Source organism: Sceloporus occidentalis, unplaced genomic scaffold (assembly GCF_023333645.1).
Source record: "Sceloporus occidentalis isolate IW3139 unplaced genomic scaffold, rSceOcc1.0.p SCAF_5, whole genome shotgun sequence".
Classification (NCBI taxonomy): domain Eukaryota; kingdom Metazoa; phylum Chordata; class Lepidosauria; order Squamata; family Phrynosomatidae; genus Sceloporus; species Sceloporus occidentalis.
This window is the reverse complement of record NW_028316985.1, coordinates 143,157,032-143,173,586: the sequence shown is the minus strand read 5'-3', so window position 1 is coordinate 143,173,586 and position 16,555 is coordinate 143,157,032. Positions and strand designations below refer to the sequence as shown.

General features: G+C 39.7%; 1 protein-coding gene across 4 annotated transcripts in view; it reads right to left on the bottom strand.

Annotated features, from left to right (window-relative positions):
* NR3C2 (nuclear receptor subfamily 3 group C member 2) overlaps positions 1–16,555 on the bottom strand; it is a 195,598-nt gene that overhangs the window by 20,442 nt on the left and 158,601 nt on the right. For all 4 annotated transcript variants that reach the window (XM_089525710.1, XM_089525708.1, XM_089525711.1 and 1 more), the window contains one exon: positions 432–562. In XM_089525710.1, the coding sequence (XP_089381836.1) occupies positions 432–562 (131 nt within the window). The remainder of the gene's footprint in view (positions 1–431; positions 563–16,555) is intronic.

The following is a 16,555-nucleotide window of genomic DNA, read 5'->3' as shown; positions in this document are numbered from 1 at the left end:
TTATATAAAATGGCAAAATTGAGGTTTTCTTTATGGAATTTTTATATATTTTGAATATGTTCAAGCCATGGCTAAAGTATCTGTGAAATAGACAGTTGACTCTATTTGCATTTTGCTTAGATAACAACTGGAAGCTTTCATCTGGAATCTCACAGATTTCAATGACCAATCACTTTTGCAGCTGTATTATGAACCTTTCCCAAAGTCTTCATATGTAAGTCCATGTTCAATATTTTACAGCAATACTCAAATTGTTTGATCTTCATTTTTCAAACATGCTGCAAGTCCTTGGTGTAAAACATTGGACTCAATGCTTAACTTGTGACTCTTATTATCAACTTTTAATTTTTTTAAAAAAAGATACTATAATTCAGTGGTTACAATAATATGCAAATTTATCAATTATCATGACAATTAACTGACAAACCTACCTGTGCTTAACAGCAGCAAAACTTTCATTATGGTATATTCTTCAAAGCTAAGTTGCAAGCGAACAAATTGAAGGCTGATTTGGTGCATCCCCTGGCACAACTCAAACATTGCAGACTGGCGCATCCTTTCTCTGGAAAGGAAAAGGGCAATGCATAGATAAGAACAGAAATTCACTGCAACTTTCAAATGGCAATTCATATGTTAGAGCAGCCTGTTCCCAAAGGAGTACTCTTATATCATTAGCAATTGTTTACAGACTACAATCAGGGCTTGGGTAAACATGATAAAACACTTAGATGCATGTTCAGTTAAGCCCTTTTATGTACCAATGGATTCGACACAAGATGAAGCCTGTAAAATCTCTCCCTGTAAAATATAGCAGGAATGCTAACATTTTTCAGGGCACATCAGTTCAAATTCTCGCTAGATCCTCTCCCATACTATTTTTGGAGAACCTATTCACCCTTGCTGAAATGAAAAACCAATGGAGTGTTAAACTTTACAGTACAGTTTGGTGGGAGGGAATGGGCCAAAATGTAGGTAGAGGGAAGAAGAGAGAAAGAGGTTCATAGGAAAAACCTGATGTACATCAGGTGTGTTGTCATGACTTCTGTTATTTATTTGGCACACAGAATTGCAATCCCTTAGATATACAGGGGGGGCTATCATGGCTGGTAAAATTTTAAAAAAGCCATGTCTGACATAATTTAGAATTCACTCATTCAAATATCCTCATGTGGTAAGCACAGCAGTCAGTTTTAAGAATGGATACAGACTAATTAATTTCCATCTCAACCAATCAAGTTAGAATCAGTCTAGGAAGATGGACAGGTTGCTCACCTGTAACAGTATTTCTTCGAGTGGTCATCTGCGAATTCACACAAATGGCACGCAGGTGCAGTAAAAACCCATTTGTGTGATTCGCAGAGACCACAAAGAAGAAATATAAAAACACAGAAACTATCAGCCTTTACATTGATGCCAATGTAAAGACTCTGGCTTTTAGGGACTAAACATATAGATGGATGATAAAGCTATCATTTATTCAGTTTGAATAGATCGTTGTGCCTTCAAATTTACAGCTGTCTAGTGGGCTATTCCATGAGCCATTTTCAGAAAAGCAAACCCCTAAGTAGTTAAATTGCTTGACTTGTTCCAGGTGAAACTCATTCAGTACCCATTTATGTTTGGGTGGATGTTTGCCAAAGACCATGGCCTTTGTTTTTGTATAGTTCACACAGAGTTGTTCTTTGTTACATACTTCCCCAAAAGGTTTCAATAATCTTCTCATACCTATTAAATGTTGTGCCAAAAGGGCCATATCAACTGCATATAGTAAAATATTAATTTTCTGATTTCCCAAAGACACAGGAAAATTAGAGTTATTGACCAGCTGAGCAATTATATCATTTACATATATATTAAACTAAAAAGGGGCAAGCAGACAGCCTTGTCTCACACCCTTGGAAGTTTTAACCTCTTCTAATAATTGTTGAATTTGAAAAAATTTGGCCTGGGCCCTATAATTCTAAAATCTGGTGATATACAGCATAATAGGAAACTCATCAAAGAAAAGATGCAAGAGCATTACGCTCTGCGGGATATTAATGCCATTAGAGCTTCAAGGTTCTCTTCTAGTTTCCCTTTTCTAAAAGTATGTTTTGGAGAGGAAAAATATTTATCAGAAATAACTCAACCTCTTCTTCGTAGGGCTTTTATAGTGCTAAGATTCCAGACAATGAAAACCAACTACATTGAAGGGAAATATAAAAAGATTCCCAAGGATATGCGTATTTGCATTTATGGAAGTGGGGATACTGAAGACACCATACACTATATGCTACATTGTAAGATATATAAAACCCCAAGAGATAGGTTTCTGAAGAGAAGTTTAGAACTTGTAGCTAAACAAAATGACTTGGAGAAAATCACTTACTTGTTAGCTAATACAACTAAGTCTGTCATGTTCAACACTGCTAGATTTGCTGTGAAAGCAGCTAAACATAGATTAGACTTTGAGGACAAAGGCCTGCATGGGAATTTGCAGTAAACAGATTATATTAATTTGAATAGAGTATGGAAAATTGTGAAGTTTTTGTATGAAATATTTCTGTAATTTTAGTGTAAACATATTGCTCTATATGTTATAGAGCTAATTGACTGTGGAAGTTTTAAAGAGTTTTAATTATTTTTTGTAATTTAATGACTATAACCTGTATTTAGTTGTCATGAATAAACTGAAAAATGTTGCAACTATCATTTATTCAACCTCCAGAGGTTTACTTTCATACCAGTTTCTGGAGAATGGTGGGAAAGGTCTATTGACCTGAGCTCCTGGTTGTGACTTCCCTAGAGTTATCTCACTGGCCACCATGACAAGAAGGATTCTGGTCTAAATGTACCCGTTGTTCTGATCTGATAAAACTCTTCTTGCATTTTCTGTAAACAGTTGCTGTCGTTGCACAGAAGAGTACTATAATTCCAACAGAGGATGTGATCCTGCATCAGAGGATACAGATCTCTGACCTCTGCAGGGACTTCCAGAGCTTCTCCAGAGGTCCCTGCAGATGATGCCACTGCTCCGCACAAAGCTATAGGAAAAGCAGCTGGACACTCATTTGCTATTCCCCCTGCTGTCTACAAACTGAGAAATGGTTGGTTTTGTATGGCTGCAGCTGGGAAAAGAGTTTGGAGAAGGGATGTTAGATGTTGCATGGCCAGTAGAGAATTCTGACCTGATAGCATAAATCTGATTTATGCCATTGTAATTCACCAATAGAACAGCAGCCAACATGTTGCAACACAGCTTTAGGCAGACGTTAGGAATTGGGCACAGCTGTATATAATCTAGTTAGTGGGATTTCCCTGCCTTCTCCTCTTGGCACTCATTACTTAAATCATTATTTTTCAAATTTCTATCCAGCTTTTCTGACAAAAAATAAATAAAAATACACCCAGTGCAACTAAAATACAGGTTAAAATCAAAATCTTAATTAAAGCAAAACATAAAAGCAAGCCAATTAAACCAATTTTAAAAAAAAATAACAGTTTTCAAACATATACATATGACTCTTCACAGGAATTAAATTAAGCCAGCTAATTAAAGATACTGCTTCCCAGGAAAAGGGGAATAGAAAGGGAAACACCAACTTCTTTTGGTAAGGAGTTCCAGAAAGACTCCACCAAGAAGAACATCTCTGACACCCCTACCAATTTATCTCCAACAGCAGTGGGGCAGAAAGGGGAGCTTTCCATAAATATCTTAACACCAACTTTCACGGGAGAATGCAGCCTTTCAAACAGCAAGGCTCCAAGTGTCGTAGGGCTTTCTGCATTGTAGAAAGAACTTTCTACCATTGTGAAAAGGGAGTCACATGATTCTTATAACCAAATCTGGTCAACAGTCTGGTCACAGCATTCTGGAATACCCAAAGTTTACAAATACTTTTCAAAGATTGCTCCGCATACAACACACTAGAACAGTCTAAATGAATTGTAGCTAAAGCATGTCTTATTATGACCATAAACAAAAGCAGTTTGCCTCAGCTATTGAAGCACTATTGCCCACCCTCAAAACTTGAGCAGACACATTCAGAGCTGAATTCAGGAGTTTACCTATGCTGTGCACCTTAGTCTTTAAGCTGTATGTAATTCTACTCAAAATCTGAGTTCTTCCTTTGAAAATTGTAGATATACTCATGTATAAGTCTAGAAAAGTTAGTTAAAAATCAAACCCCCAAAACCTGAGTCAACCTATACACAGGTCAATGTAAGTACAGTGGTACCCCGGGATACGAATGCGCCGCCTTACGAAATTCCCGGGTTACGAAAAAAAATTATTTAAAAAAACTGTTCCGCGTTACGAAAGTTTTTTCGGGTTACGAAAAAACTTTTGGTGCTTTTCGGCGCTATTTCGCACCAAATCGCGGCTTTCCCCCATTAGCGCCTATGGCAATTCGGCTTGCGAAAGCCTTCCGGGTTACGAAAAGGGCAGCGGAACGAATTAATTTCGTAACCCGGGGGACCACTGTACTGTACCTTAACTCTTAGTAAAATGGGAACCATCCCCTTTTCTCAGTGGTGAAAGGTGAGAGCTTTGTCTATCCCACGAAAACCTAAAAGAAGCACCAACCCCTCTACTCTGTCTGCTGTGGTACCACTTTTGGACTTCTGAATGCTTAGGTAGGAAAATAGCAGCATGCTTTGGCATAATTTTCCTTTGCTCCGTTCTTTACATTCTTTGTCAAAAAGCTTGCCCCTGAGTTTTACCCTTGACTTATCCATGGGCTATTTCAAAATCTGTAATTCTGGCCAAAATACTATCTTTAACATGAGGCTGACTTACAGTTGAGTATATATGGTATAATCCCATCTGTTGGTCTGCTTTTCAAGTGAGTAGGAGCATCTATGTCTTGTTTACACTGAGCTTCAGTTTTTTGCTCTAAATTAGTCCATTACTACAAACCAAAATCAATTTTAAAATAGAACAGATACCTTAGATTTAGATGGAAAGGAGAAATATATCTTTAATGGCAAAATCAAAAACTGTTTTAGATGAAACAAAGAAAATCAATGTGTTTCCCAAATAAAGTCAGGGAACTTTTTTAAAAAATGTTTTAAAACAGAAAATGGATGCAGGTTTTGACCACTTTAATGTCAAAATGAACAATATCAAAGTTGTTAATGCTATATTCACAGTTCTGTTTTTCTGACTGGAAGCAAAAACCTGGTAATCACTAACATTATAAAGAGAAGGTGTTCATAACTTGTATTAAGAACAAGGGAAGGAGGCACCAACCAATATTTTTGGCCGGGTGCAGCTGTGTATCAGCAGCAGTAAAAAGAAACCAAAAATTATTATTTTCATAAAAATCTAAACGACAACTTAAAGATAAACTTCTCATGGCAAACCCCCCCCCCCCCCATTTCTATATCATTCTCTACAAATATAAAAGAAGAGGTAGGAAATAAGGGAAATGAATGGTTAAAAGAGTTAAGGGCACTACTACAGTGGAACCTCGCCATACGCGGCCTTGAGCATACGCGCTCAAGCCGCGGCGCGCGTGCGGGGCGGAAGGGGCGGTGCGTCCCATTCAGTTGAATTGGTGCGCGCGCCCGTTGCACCCTGCACGCGCCCGTTGCGCACCGCACACCTCCGCGCCGCCGTGCACGAGCCCCATTGTTTACAATGGGGCTCGAGCATAGGCGGAAATCGTCATATGCGGCGGGATCCGGAATGGATCCCCCGCGTATGGCGAGGTTCCACTGTACTACATTATAGCTTTCAGATATGTGGATGATGAACAACAAGGAGTCAACAGCTTAATGTAAGGACAATCATGTATTCAAGTGAATTTAAGAATTGGATAAAATAGTTATTGTCACTGAAGATCTCTAAATGGATAACATTAATGCTAGTCACCTCCAATAACCTCATTTTCTAAGCAGGGAATGATAACTGTTTTCCTGGAAATTCAGCAGATTGGTCTTTACGATAAATCTGTGCTACAAATAAATGAATCAGAGGAATCAATTGCTCCTATGAAGATTAATGTTAGAATTTATTTATAACTTCTTGAACAGAATATTAAAGGCAAAATAAAAGGACAAATTTGAAAGACAACTGTTCAGTTTTAAATTACCTAGTCTAAGAATACATGGCAGAGCTTGGGTGAAAATACTCTTTTGGGTAACAACTCCCAGAATCCCCAAATATCATGAACAGTAGTCATCCTAGCTGGAGGATTCTGGAAGTTGTAGTCCAGAAATAAACTTCTTCAAACCTTTGTATATGATAACCACATGATCTGCTATAAGTCATAATCATAATTATCATAATTATCAATAATTTAAAAAACATTTTTCCATAGAAGATATAAACAATGGTAGAATTACTTGTAACAAGAAAAGAATCTCTAGGCATTTAGTCATAGTAGACTAGTCCCAGCTTATAGTACATTCCAAGACCTTCAGTGGATGCCTGAAAATGTGGATAGCACTAAACCCTATACCTGTAATGTTTTTGGATCTTGATTGATTGGGGGTACTTGAAACCATGGAAAGCAAAACTGTGGATGGGGACGGGGCCACATTATATTTTCAGACCGTGGCTGACAGTAAGTAGTTGAAACTTCAAAAAGCAAAAACAAAAGATAAAGGGGGACTAATGTATCTGTATTATTTGAGAGAGAGAGAGAATGTGCTCAGACATGAATAACTACATTATCCTTGAAGAAACCTCAGCACTAGTTATCAACTACCAAAAAAGCTTCACTATTTGCCTGTATGATTTCTCCATGATGTAAAGGGAAAAAACATTAAAGTAACATTTTCCACCAGCCATAAATATATAATTGGAGCAAGAATGCTTATTTTATGACTCCTTGAGAATATACAGATCCAAGTCAATACCTTCAGTGTGGTCATCAGAAGCCGGTACAGACACTTAAAGGGCTAGTGTAACAAGTTCCAATAGCCTTTTCCCACCAAGAGGCAAGCTATGCTGCACAGGTTGCAGGAGCTGAACACTTAAACAAGTTTACAAGGTTTGATGTCTTCAAAATTTTGAAGTCAAGCCTACTAGTTAGCAAAGTACCTAAAACAGTACCCCAGTCAGAACTGAAGCCCTTCAATAAAGGCACAGCTGTTCATGTTTCAGGGAGTATAGGTGTCCTGTCCACACCCACTGTAATAGAAAGTACTGTATAGTAAATACAGTAGTCCCTCTTTTTACCTAAGAGAACACCTCTCTAGGAATTTTGAGATCTCCAGCAATGCTGAATAAAGGAACAGATATAGAAATGGATCAAAGATCATCCAAAAGTTACTATCCTGAATGACTAGGAGCAAACTTCCTGCTACAGTTAACATTCCCCCCCTTCCCCATATACACACCTATCTCTAAATCACAAGCCCATACTGTCTAAGTATGCACTGTTTTCTGCTAGATTCTCTCACATCCAGTCCTTAATCAGAAAAGCAGCATGAGTCCTCAAAGGATTCAAAGATAGAACCCCAAATCTGGGTGGGTACTGGCCTGGAATGGTATAGCTAGGACAGTGATGGTGAACCTATGGCACGCGTGACTGAGGTGGCACTCAGAGCCCTCTCTGTGGGCACATGTGCCATCGCCCCATCACAGTGTTTGCCAGAGTTTCTTACTAGAAAGTCAGAGGGACGCAGCACTTTGCAATAAATAAGTGGGTTTTGGGTTGCAGTTTGGGCACTCGGCCTCTAAAAGGTTCACCATCACTGAGCTAGGAAATGCATTTTCCAGTAAATATTTATTGTATAAATTGACATTCCTTATTAAATTAGCATTGCACAAGTAATCTACATCCAGATTTTGTCTCTTGGACTTATCTTAACTAGTTTATTTATCATAACTGCCTGCCTTTGTAACTCCACGAGAGTTCCAGTGTGTTTGCAGTGTCCCCTAGAACAAGCTAATATTTCTTCTTGTGTGCCTCCAAGTCATTTCTGACTTATAACAACTCTAAAGCAAACCTGTCATGGGGTTTTCTTGACAAGTTTCTTCAGAGGATGCTTGCCACTGCCTTCCCCTTACCCTGAGAGAGTGTGACTCACCCAAGGTCACCCAGTGGGTTTCATGGCTGAGATGGCATTCAAACCCTGGTCTCCAGAGTTATAGTCCACAAATCACTATGCTATGCTGACTCTCCAAACTAACATACATATTAGAGAAAATGCCTCACATTCATTAGGATGGTGGGTAGCTCTTTTTTTTTTAATTGGACTAGAAAACTCTGTCTCTTTTTATTGCCCCAATGCTCCTCAACACTAGCTCTAACACAGTGCCTCAGTATCCTGATCACATAATGAAAACATCTTTTTATATCACCTATAAAACTCAACTTTACACTACCAATTTATTCCATAAAGATGTTCCAGCAGCTTCAAAGACTCTCATGACCCTGATGTTTGATTACTATTATTTCTGCTGCAGAAGAAAAATCTCTTTCAGTAGCAGTTTGCTTAGAATTCAATGGCCCATGTTCTTGAAAGTTTGAGTTAGTGCTAATTATATATCATACCCACCTTTGCGAGACCAGAATACTAAGTGCCACACACAACGTTAGAGAAGTGCAGGGATAGACAAGGCTTGAAAAGCTATTGTAGAGAGCATATGTCCAATCCAGAGATATTGGAGTGCAGCAGAGAGCAGTTGGGCCTGCTGATTTACAAGAGCATTAATCCCATCCCTTCTGAGAAGTGGTTAATCAATCACTGGTTCCTGCAGAAGGTAGTAGAGGGGATGAGGTCCCTTAGACCACCAAAAATATGCACATAGTGAATTCCTGATAGCACTGAATATTCTGTCTACACTGACATCTGTTGGGATGGTCAAGAAACACCTAACCTGACTCAAGGGCCTGCTCCCTTCTCATCTTGATCCACCAGGTAAACCATACTGTAAGAGCTGCCAGAAGTTATCATATTGTTAGTGTTTCAGTAAAGAAAACACTGTGAATTCTATTTTCCTGTCTCCCAATCCAGTATTTCCTGTCTCTCTCTCTCCCTTTTTTTCTTCTTCTTAAATTTTATTTTCCAATTTCCAATTAAAACAACATATATTAGGACCATCTCTGTCATGGAGGACTCCCATTGAAATGGTAGAAAAACTACACCAATCACAGTAGATACAATAATTCCCAGACAAATCGCAGTAACACTGATGGTAACTCACATGGTGAAAACTGGATCTCTTTGTTGCATCAAGAACCAACTGTAATTTGTGCACACAGACATAGCAAGTTATTTTTGTTCTTTGTAATGTATCCGTAAGTCATCCCCCTAACTATATCAGCTCTACAAAAGGTAATATAGCAAATGATCTATGAAAACAGTGGAACAGTAATCCATTAAATGCTACAATAGCCAGCAAATGATTTCCTCTTGTAAAATTGTACAATTAAAGTCAATCAGACATATTTGAAAATGAAGCTTTTTGTATTATGTCCTCATTACCAGTTAACACAGAGCCAAGATATCAGACAGAATTACAAGCTGAAGTAGCTAAAAGGTCACTGAAAGGTAGCTGTAGCTTAACAGTACGTTATGTAATTATAAACCCACTGCTCTCAAGTTCAGCAAGGACTGCATGAGTAGTGCATACAACACAATAAAAAGACACTCGTGATCATGATATTCAACCAGAAAACATATAAAATTAATTGGATTTTTTTAAAATCCCTGTAACTAAGACCAAATGTGTTGTACATTGATTAAAATATGTCTGGTTTTCAACATTGCCAATCAGGCAGGCCTGCAAAAATGAGGGTCATAAAAACTTTTTTAAAAAATGCATGCTGGTTTTATAGGAATTCTAAATACCAAAAACAACCTCAGATTTGCTCCATCATGTACAGTTTTCTTACAACTTGCTTTAATGTTTCTATGTTATAATATGTGACTGAATGTAATGATCCTGCAAAGAATTATCCTTCAAAGTGTAAGAAAGGGGTTAAATTCTTCTAATCCGATGATATGAAACACAAAAATCCATTCAAAAGCAAAGGTATTTACACTGGAACATCAGCATCTATACTTAATCAAGGCTAAGTAACAACTGAATTGATTTTAAAAAAATTGGTATGCCATTTTTGTTGTGCTTTTTGAATTTAACACCCCAAAATACATTAAAAACAGCTAGAATACTGAAAAAAGGATTATTATTATTATTATTATTATTATTATTATTATTTTACTGCAGGTCTGTTTATCTGCCCATTTCAATTTATGTATTCACTGACAGAGCTGAATCCAGAAGTCTAAGAAACGTATTCCTACCAAACTGAAACTAGCTACCCAACTTGCTTTCCAATTTTATTTTCAAATTCAGTAGGAGTATAACATAGCCTTTTCCAACCATTTTACCCTGGAGAAACCCTTGAAATAATTTGCAGGATTTAAGGAACCCCTGCATAAAATAATTATACCTACAGTTTTAAAAAAATGTTGTTTTTCTCGCAATCACAATCTCTCACAGAACCCATAGTAATCTCTTGTGGAATTCTACAGTTTCAGTGAAGTCCAAGTGAGAAAGTCTGGTATAACACAATTAAACTGAAAATATGCCTCCCACAATTAAACTATGTTGCAGTCTTCTATGGGCAGATTACTTTAATCTGACTCTAAATAACACACTACTATAGTTAGATATGCTGTACATTTTATCTGTCCTGTACTAATTTGAACATGCTATTCAAATTGACATTGAAACTGAAGTTTAACTACAATTTTCTTTACCCACACCTGGCCGGGGGGGGGGGGGAGGATCTCTCTGGGCATCTGGAGGTACTCCATTGTGATTCTATGGTCAACATCTAGCAGATGCTGACCACAGAGTTATGCTGGAGAACCTTCCGGTGCCTAGAATGACCATATCTCACACAGAGAGATAACATTTCTAGCCAGCTGAAACCCCTTCAGCATGACTCTATGGTCAACTTCCACCAGAAATACAGGGTTTGCCATTTTCTGTGATTTTCATTATCTGTGGTAAGTCAGGGAACATATCACTCGTAGGTATGGAGATTGTACTGCACTGAAATGTTGATCACAGAAGCAATACTTATTCTTTTCGCAATTTGCTATGATTTTATCCTAACTCTCCTCCAATAAACACTAGGCATCATACATGGCTCTTCATCCCGCTTTTCACAATCTTATGAGAAGGTCATCTGAGAGGGAGTGACTTGCTCAAGGTCCTTCACTGTATGACTCAAAGGGGACATGAATTTTGCTCTCTCATTTCCCAGCAGAGTACTCTAGTCATTGCACCACACTACCACTCCATGAGGTTTCATGTTATATATCTGTCAAGGGTTTCTGTGGCTAATAAGGGGCATAAAGAATAACTCCTTCTATATACCGTGTTAAGCTAAACTGGGGAGCTAAAAAAAAATTCCACACCTCTTTCAGACTAGCCTCATCCTACAAAGTGGTTGGTTGTGTGATGAGAGAGCAATGTCATTGTAACAGGTGGAAAAATGATAATGGGTTGATCTATACATAGGTTGAGATCCTACACTGCCAAGTGTGGTGTATCAGTTCTACATGTCGAACTATGCCATGGCTTCCCTGTCACCACACCAAGACTCACTGTTCTGCTGTGATAATTCCCACCCCTGGCCATTCAATTGCTGGTGGAGAGCAGAGAGTTGCATAATGATGTGGCTATGGCCTGTTACAGATTGCCAAAATAAAGCTGCTTCAGGTCTCTTTGGAGATATGCTATTTAAATGATGCATGCATCCTAAGAATCCAGAAGCTGCACCAAAGCTGCACTCCAATGCTTAGGAATGGAGTGTGGCTTTGGCGCGACTTCCGGACTCTTAGGACCCATGCATCATTTAAATAGCATACCTCCAAACAGACCCGAAGCAGCTTTATTTTGGCAGTCTGTAACAGGCCCAAGTTCACTTAGCCAGAATGAGATTGAGAACATCATCCACTGGGGTCCTCTGGAGGTTTCAGCAGATTATGTCATTTGTCTGCATTTGGCTATGACTACATAGCATACAACCATCACTGAATACAGTGTGGTCCCCAAACTGTGCTCTTTAAGGGATTTTGGACTTCAGCTGGTAAATCTAGGGGAATGAGGCTTTGAACACTGTAGAGGAAGAGAATAACAATCTCTGCAAAAACCCAAGAAATACTGGTGAACTTACAGTTGTGTATGTTACCAACAGGATGGTATCCATAGTACTTCTTCTTCCACAAATAGTGCACCTTTGAATACTGCTTGTGTGAACAGTCACATAAGTAATACCAAACACAACCTACAACGTTTGCTGCCACTAAAAGTAGGGCAGCTGAGGCATTGAGCATCATCTGCACCAAGATAATCTGGTTCATATATTAGATCAGGGGTAGGCAACCTTTTTGACCCGGGGGCTGGGTTGCTGTCCCTCAGACAACTGGGGGGCCGAAGCAAAAAAATAAATAATTAAATAATTTTAAAATAAATAAATAAACCAGTACAAATGTAGGACAAAATTTTCAAATGGAGGACACACGAAAAAATTTGCTGATTTTTTAAAAAATGTTAATATAAATGCGTGTTTCTGAGGCTTCTACAGACAATTGCCCCCTTGCCTGCTGCTTGCCCCCCTTGCCCGCCTCCTCCTGATAGGCCAAAGGCCCCACGCCCTCACGCGAGAGGCCAAAGGCTCCGGCGGCAATCGGCGGCAGGACCGGGCTGGGGCCGGTCCCAAGGCCTTGCTGGGCCGCATCAGCTGTTACAACTGAAAGGACATAGACATAAGAGCTCCACAACTTCAAACCCATATGGATTTAAAACAAAAGATAAATATGGTATCCGAAAAATCATGACAATAACAATTTAGATAATTTCAGTATATCCAGCACAAGGCGAGAGATTAAAAACTAAACAGAGGGCATTTTTCTTAAGAAGATAAAACTAGAAGTTTAATTGGTAACTTTTCTGTAAGAAGGAACAATTTGGAATTGTTCAACCATTTTTATGATAGTGAATTCAGTGATTAACACTTAATCCGCAACCCAGTAATGAGTATTTAAGTTTCAAATAGAATTATATTCCAATCCAAAATACATTACTTTGAATTAAGGCCTACTGCAATAAATGAACCCAGCAAATCTATTTTAGAACATGATGTTAATTACTTCTAATGTATCAATCTCTTTTGTATCTCACGGTGCTCTGGATTTATATACAGTATGCATTCAAAAGTGAGCTATGGTTACTTCTGTATCTAAAGTGCTTAAATGAAATGAAATATATGTTTGCAGGCTTTGCACACATTTGTTACTTCAGCAACAATCTCCTTGCTCCCAACCTGCAAAAGCAAAACTCTCTATGGAAAGGGGCACTGCTAGATGCAAAACAATGTACACTGCATAACTGGGAAAATACTGCCTTTCTGCAATGCAGGGAATCTACATAGAGGGCTGAGGAAAAAGAATTCATCAGGGACTATTTCAATTAGCAGTTCAGTTGTAGTAGATGAGGTTGCAGGTGGACTGGACTTAAATTAACACATTAGGAGAAAGGGAGTTCATTCTTCCCCTTGTACCATTCTGCTGGGATGGTTTCCAATTAGATATTTGCTCCACTACCTGTAGCACCTTTGCTCCAACAGCACTGGAGGGTAACCATAACTCTAGAAAATGGTGCAACAAAATAAAGAAACTCTTGCTTCCTCAGCATTGCAATTTCTACTTGTTTCTTAATCCTGTCAAACAGTTGCTTTGAAAGGAAATGTAAATACAGGAGATCCAGGTGTGAATATGCAATCTTTCATCTAGTTTGGTTTTAACATTTACTCATTAAGTCAAATCCAACATTAACTTTTCGTGATCAGAATCCATTTTGTTTTGTTTAGTTCAGTGAATCATCTCTTTCTTTTCTTTTCTTTTTTCTTTCTTTCTTTCTTTCTTTTTTTTTTTTTTTTGAGGGTGGGGAAAATTTTTTCCCCCTCCCCTCATGTACAAGAGAAGAAAATCAACAATTTATAAACACTATTTGTGATACAGCATGTAAGACTGCTGTTCAGTGAAAAAAGAGAAGACTTCCTCCAAGATAGGATGGGCTTCTTCACATGAGCTTAAAAGCTGACCACTTGTTTTGTGGTACAAATGTGCAAAAGAATTTCTAACAGAGCTGCTCAAAGTACCAGACATTGCAGGACTACAACTACCAGCATTCCTTATCGTTGACTAAGCTGGATATGGCTGCTGGGAGTTGCAGTCCCAACAGCTCTGGCAGGTTGTACAATTACCTGCTTTAGAAGCTGATGAGAAAGGATAATTGCACCATTTTTCATTATTTTCAATGGAACATGCATGCTGCTATTGCCATACTCAAGAGAGATCACTGCCAATGTGACTTAAGAACAATATTGTTTCAGCCTCTAGATTCCATGTGGACAAGGTTTTACATGTTAATTTAAAACAGGAATAAGCAATTTCTTCAGTTATCAAAAGAGTAATATAAAACTAGGAATCTTCCATCAAGGCTTTTCAACTGCTTTCAAGACTGCAAAGAAAGGTAATTAAATGGTAATGAAAACTCCAGTTGTAACAAAAGAACTATTTCTGTGAATGGCTTAGAAAAAACTAGCAGTTTAGATATTCACATATCCCAAAAAGCAGATAGCTTTTCCAAGCTACAGTGGATACCAAAACAGAATATTTCCTGTAATCTACAATATTTTCCAGCGTATAAGATGGCTTTTTAACCCTCTAAAATTGCATCAAAAATCGGGGGTCATCTTATACGCTGGGTTAAGCCCTGGCCACAAGAGAGCCCTGCGGCCTGGCGTGCTCACCTGGCCTGTTCCAGGCCCAGCATGTCCGCCACCAGCCTCCTCCTGCCTTCCAGGCCTCCAGTGGCTCTTTGAAGCCTGCGTGCGCGTGCGCACGGCCGGCTGCCAGCTTCACAGGCCTCCAAAGGCCCCTTGAAGCCTGCGTGTGTGGGCACCAGGCCCCCTTAACTCGGCCCATAGTAGGCAAGGGCACTGCCAGCACACAAGGCAGGTTTTGCAGGCCTCAGCAGAGGCCTGGGAAGCCGGCGCGCACATAGGCGCTAGCCCCCCCAGCGGGTTGAACTTTAAAAGTTTTATTAGGTATACATTGGAAGAGGGGTAGTCTTATATGGCAAGTATATCCCAAACTCTATATTTTAACTAAAAAAGTTGGGGGTCATCTTATACGCCCAGTCGTCTTATACACCGGAAAATATGGTATTAATCTAGTTTGCAAGTCAGTTAAAGTGTGCCAAAGCCAGTTGAATGCTGGTGCTTTGAAAACAATGCTCCATGAAATAGCAGATACAAACCAGCCAGTGTGGTACTTGAGCCAGTATGGCGTAGTGGTTTGAGTGTTGGACTCTGGATACCACAGTTCAAATCCCAGATGGGCCATGTAAACCCACTGGGTGACACTGGGCAAATCACATTCGCTCAGCCTCAGAGGGTGGCAATGGCAAACCCCCTCTGAAAAAACTTGCCAAGAAAATCCCATGACAAGTTCACCATAGGGGTCGCTTAAATTGAAATGACTTGAAGAAATACAACAACAACAACAACAAATAAAACAAATGAATGCATGGGGGGAATGGTTGTCAGAAAGTTGTTTCAGTGTGTTCATTCTTCAGTACCTATACTCTTTCACAGGGCTTGGACCAATGCATATTAAGTGTAACAGTGCTCTACTTCCTTTTTATCTGAAAAAGCAATCATTTAACACAGGGATCGGCAACCTGCGGCCCGCGGGCTGGATCCGGCCCGCCAAGGCCTTCCTGCCGGCCCCTGCGCAGCCCTGCCGCCGATTGCCGCCGATTTCCCCCGTTTCCGCGCCGATCCGGCCGCCATTTTGTTTTTCAAAATGGCGGCCGAAGTCTCGCGTGACCTCAGGATGGCAAAGGTCACGCGAGGCTTCGGCCGCCATTTTGAAAAACAAAATGGCGGCGCCCATCTAGGAGGCCCATTGCAGCCCCTGGAGCACTCCAACAGGGCTCCAGGGGCTGCAGCGGGCCTGCATCGGGCTCCACCTTGCCCTCTGCCCTCCTCCTCCCTATGAATAGAAGAGCAGGGAGAGGAGGAGGAGGAAGAAGGAGGAGCCAGCCGGCCAGCAAGAGCAAGAGCAAGCCAGAGAGAGGTTGGTTGATTCATTAGGGGAGGGGGGTTAGCCTTCTATTCTGAATTGCATTTTAGTAGTTTAGTAGTAGCTAGTAACTGTTATTATTATTATTTACTTGCCCTTGGTGTTCTCTTTGCAAAAACTACTCTCAGCTCCTTGTGCTTTTCTGGGTTGAGACAATGGTGCATGCTTTCTCCCTTCTATTCTGAATTGCATTTTAGTAGTTTCCATGCTAGTAACTTGTTAGTGTTATTATTATTTACTTGCCCTTGGTGTTCCCTTTGCAAAAACTACTCTCAGCTCCTTGTGCTTTTCTGGGTTGAGACAGTGGTGCATGCTTTCTCCCTTCTATTCTGAATTGCATTTTAGTAGTTTCCATGCTAGTAACTGTTAGTGTTATTATTATTATCACTCCGGGGGCGGAGCATGCGGCCCCGCCCCTGGAGGGTGGAAGCTCCACCCCCAGCATGCGGCC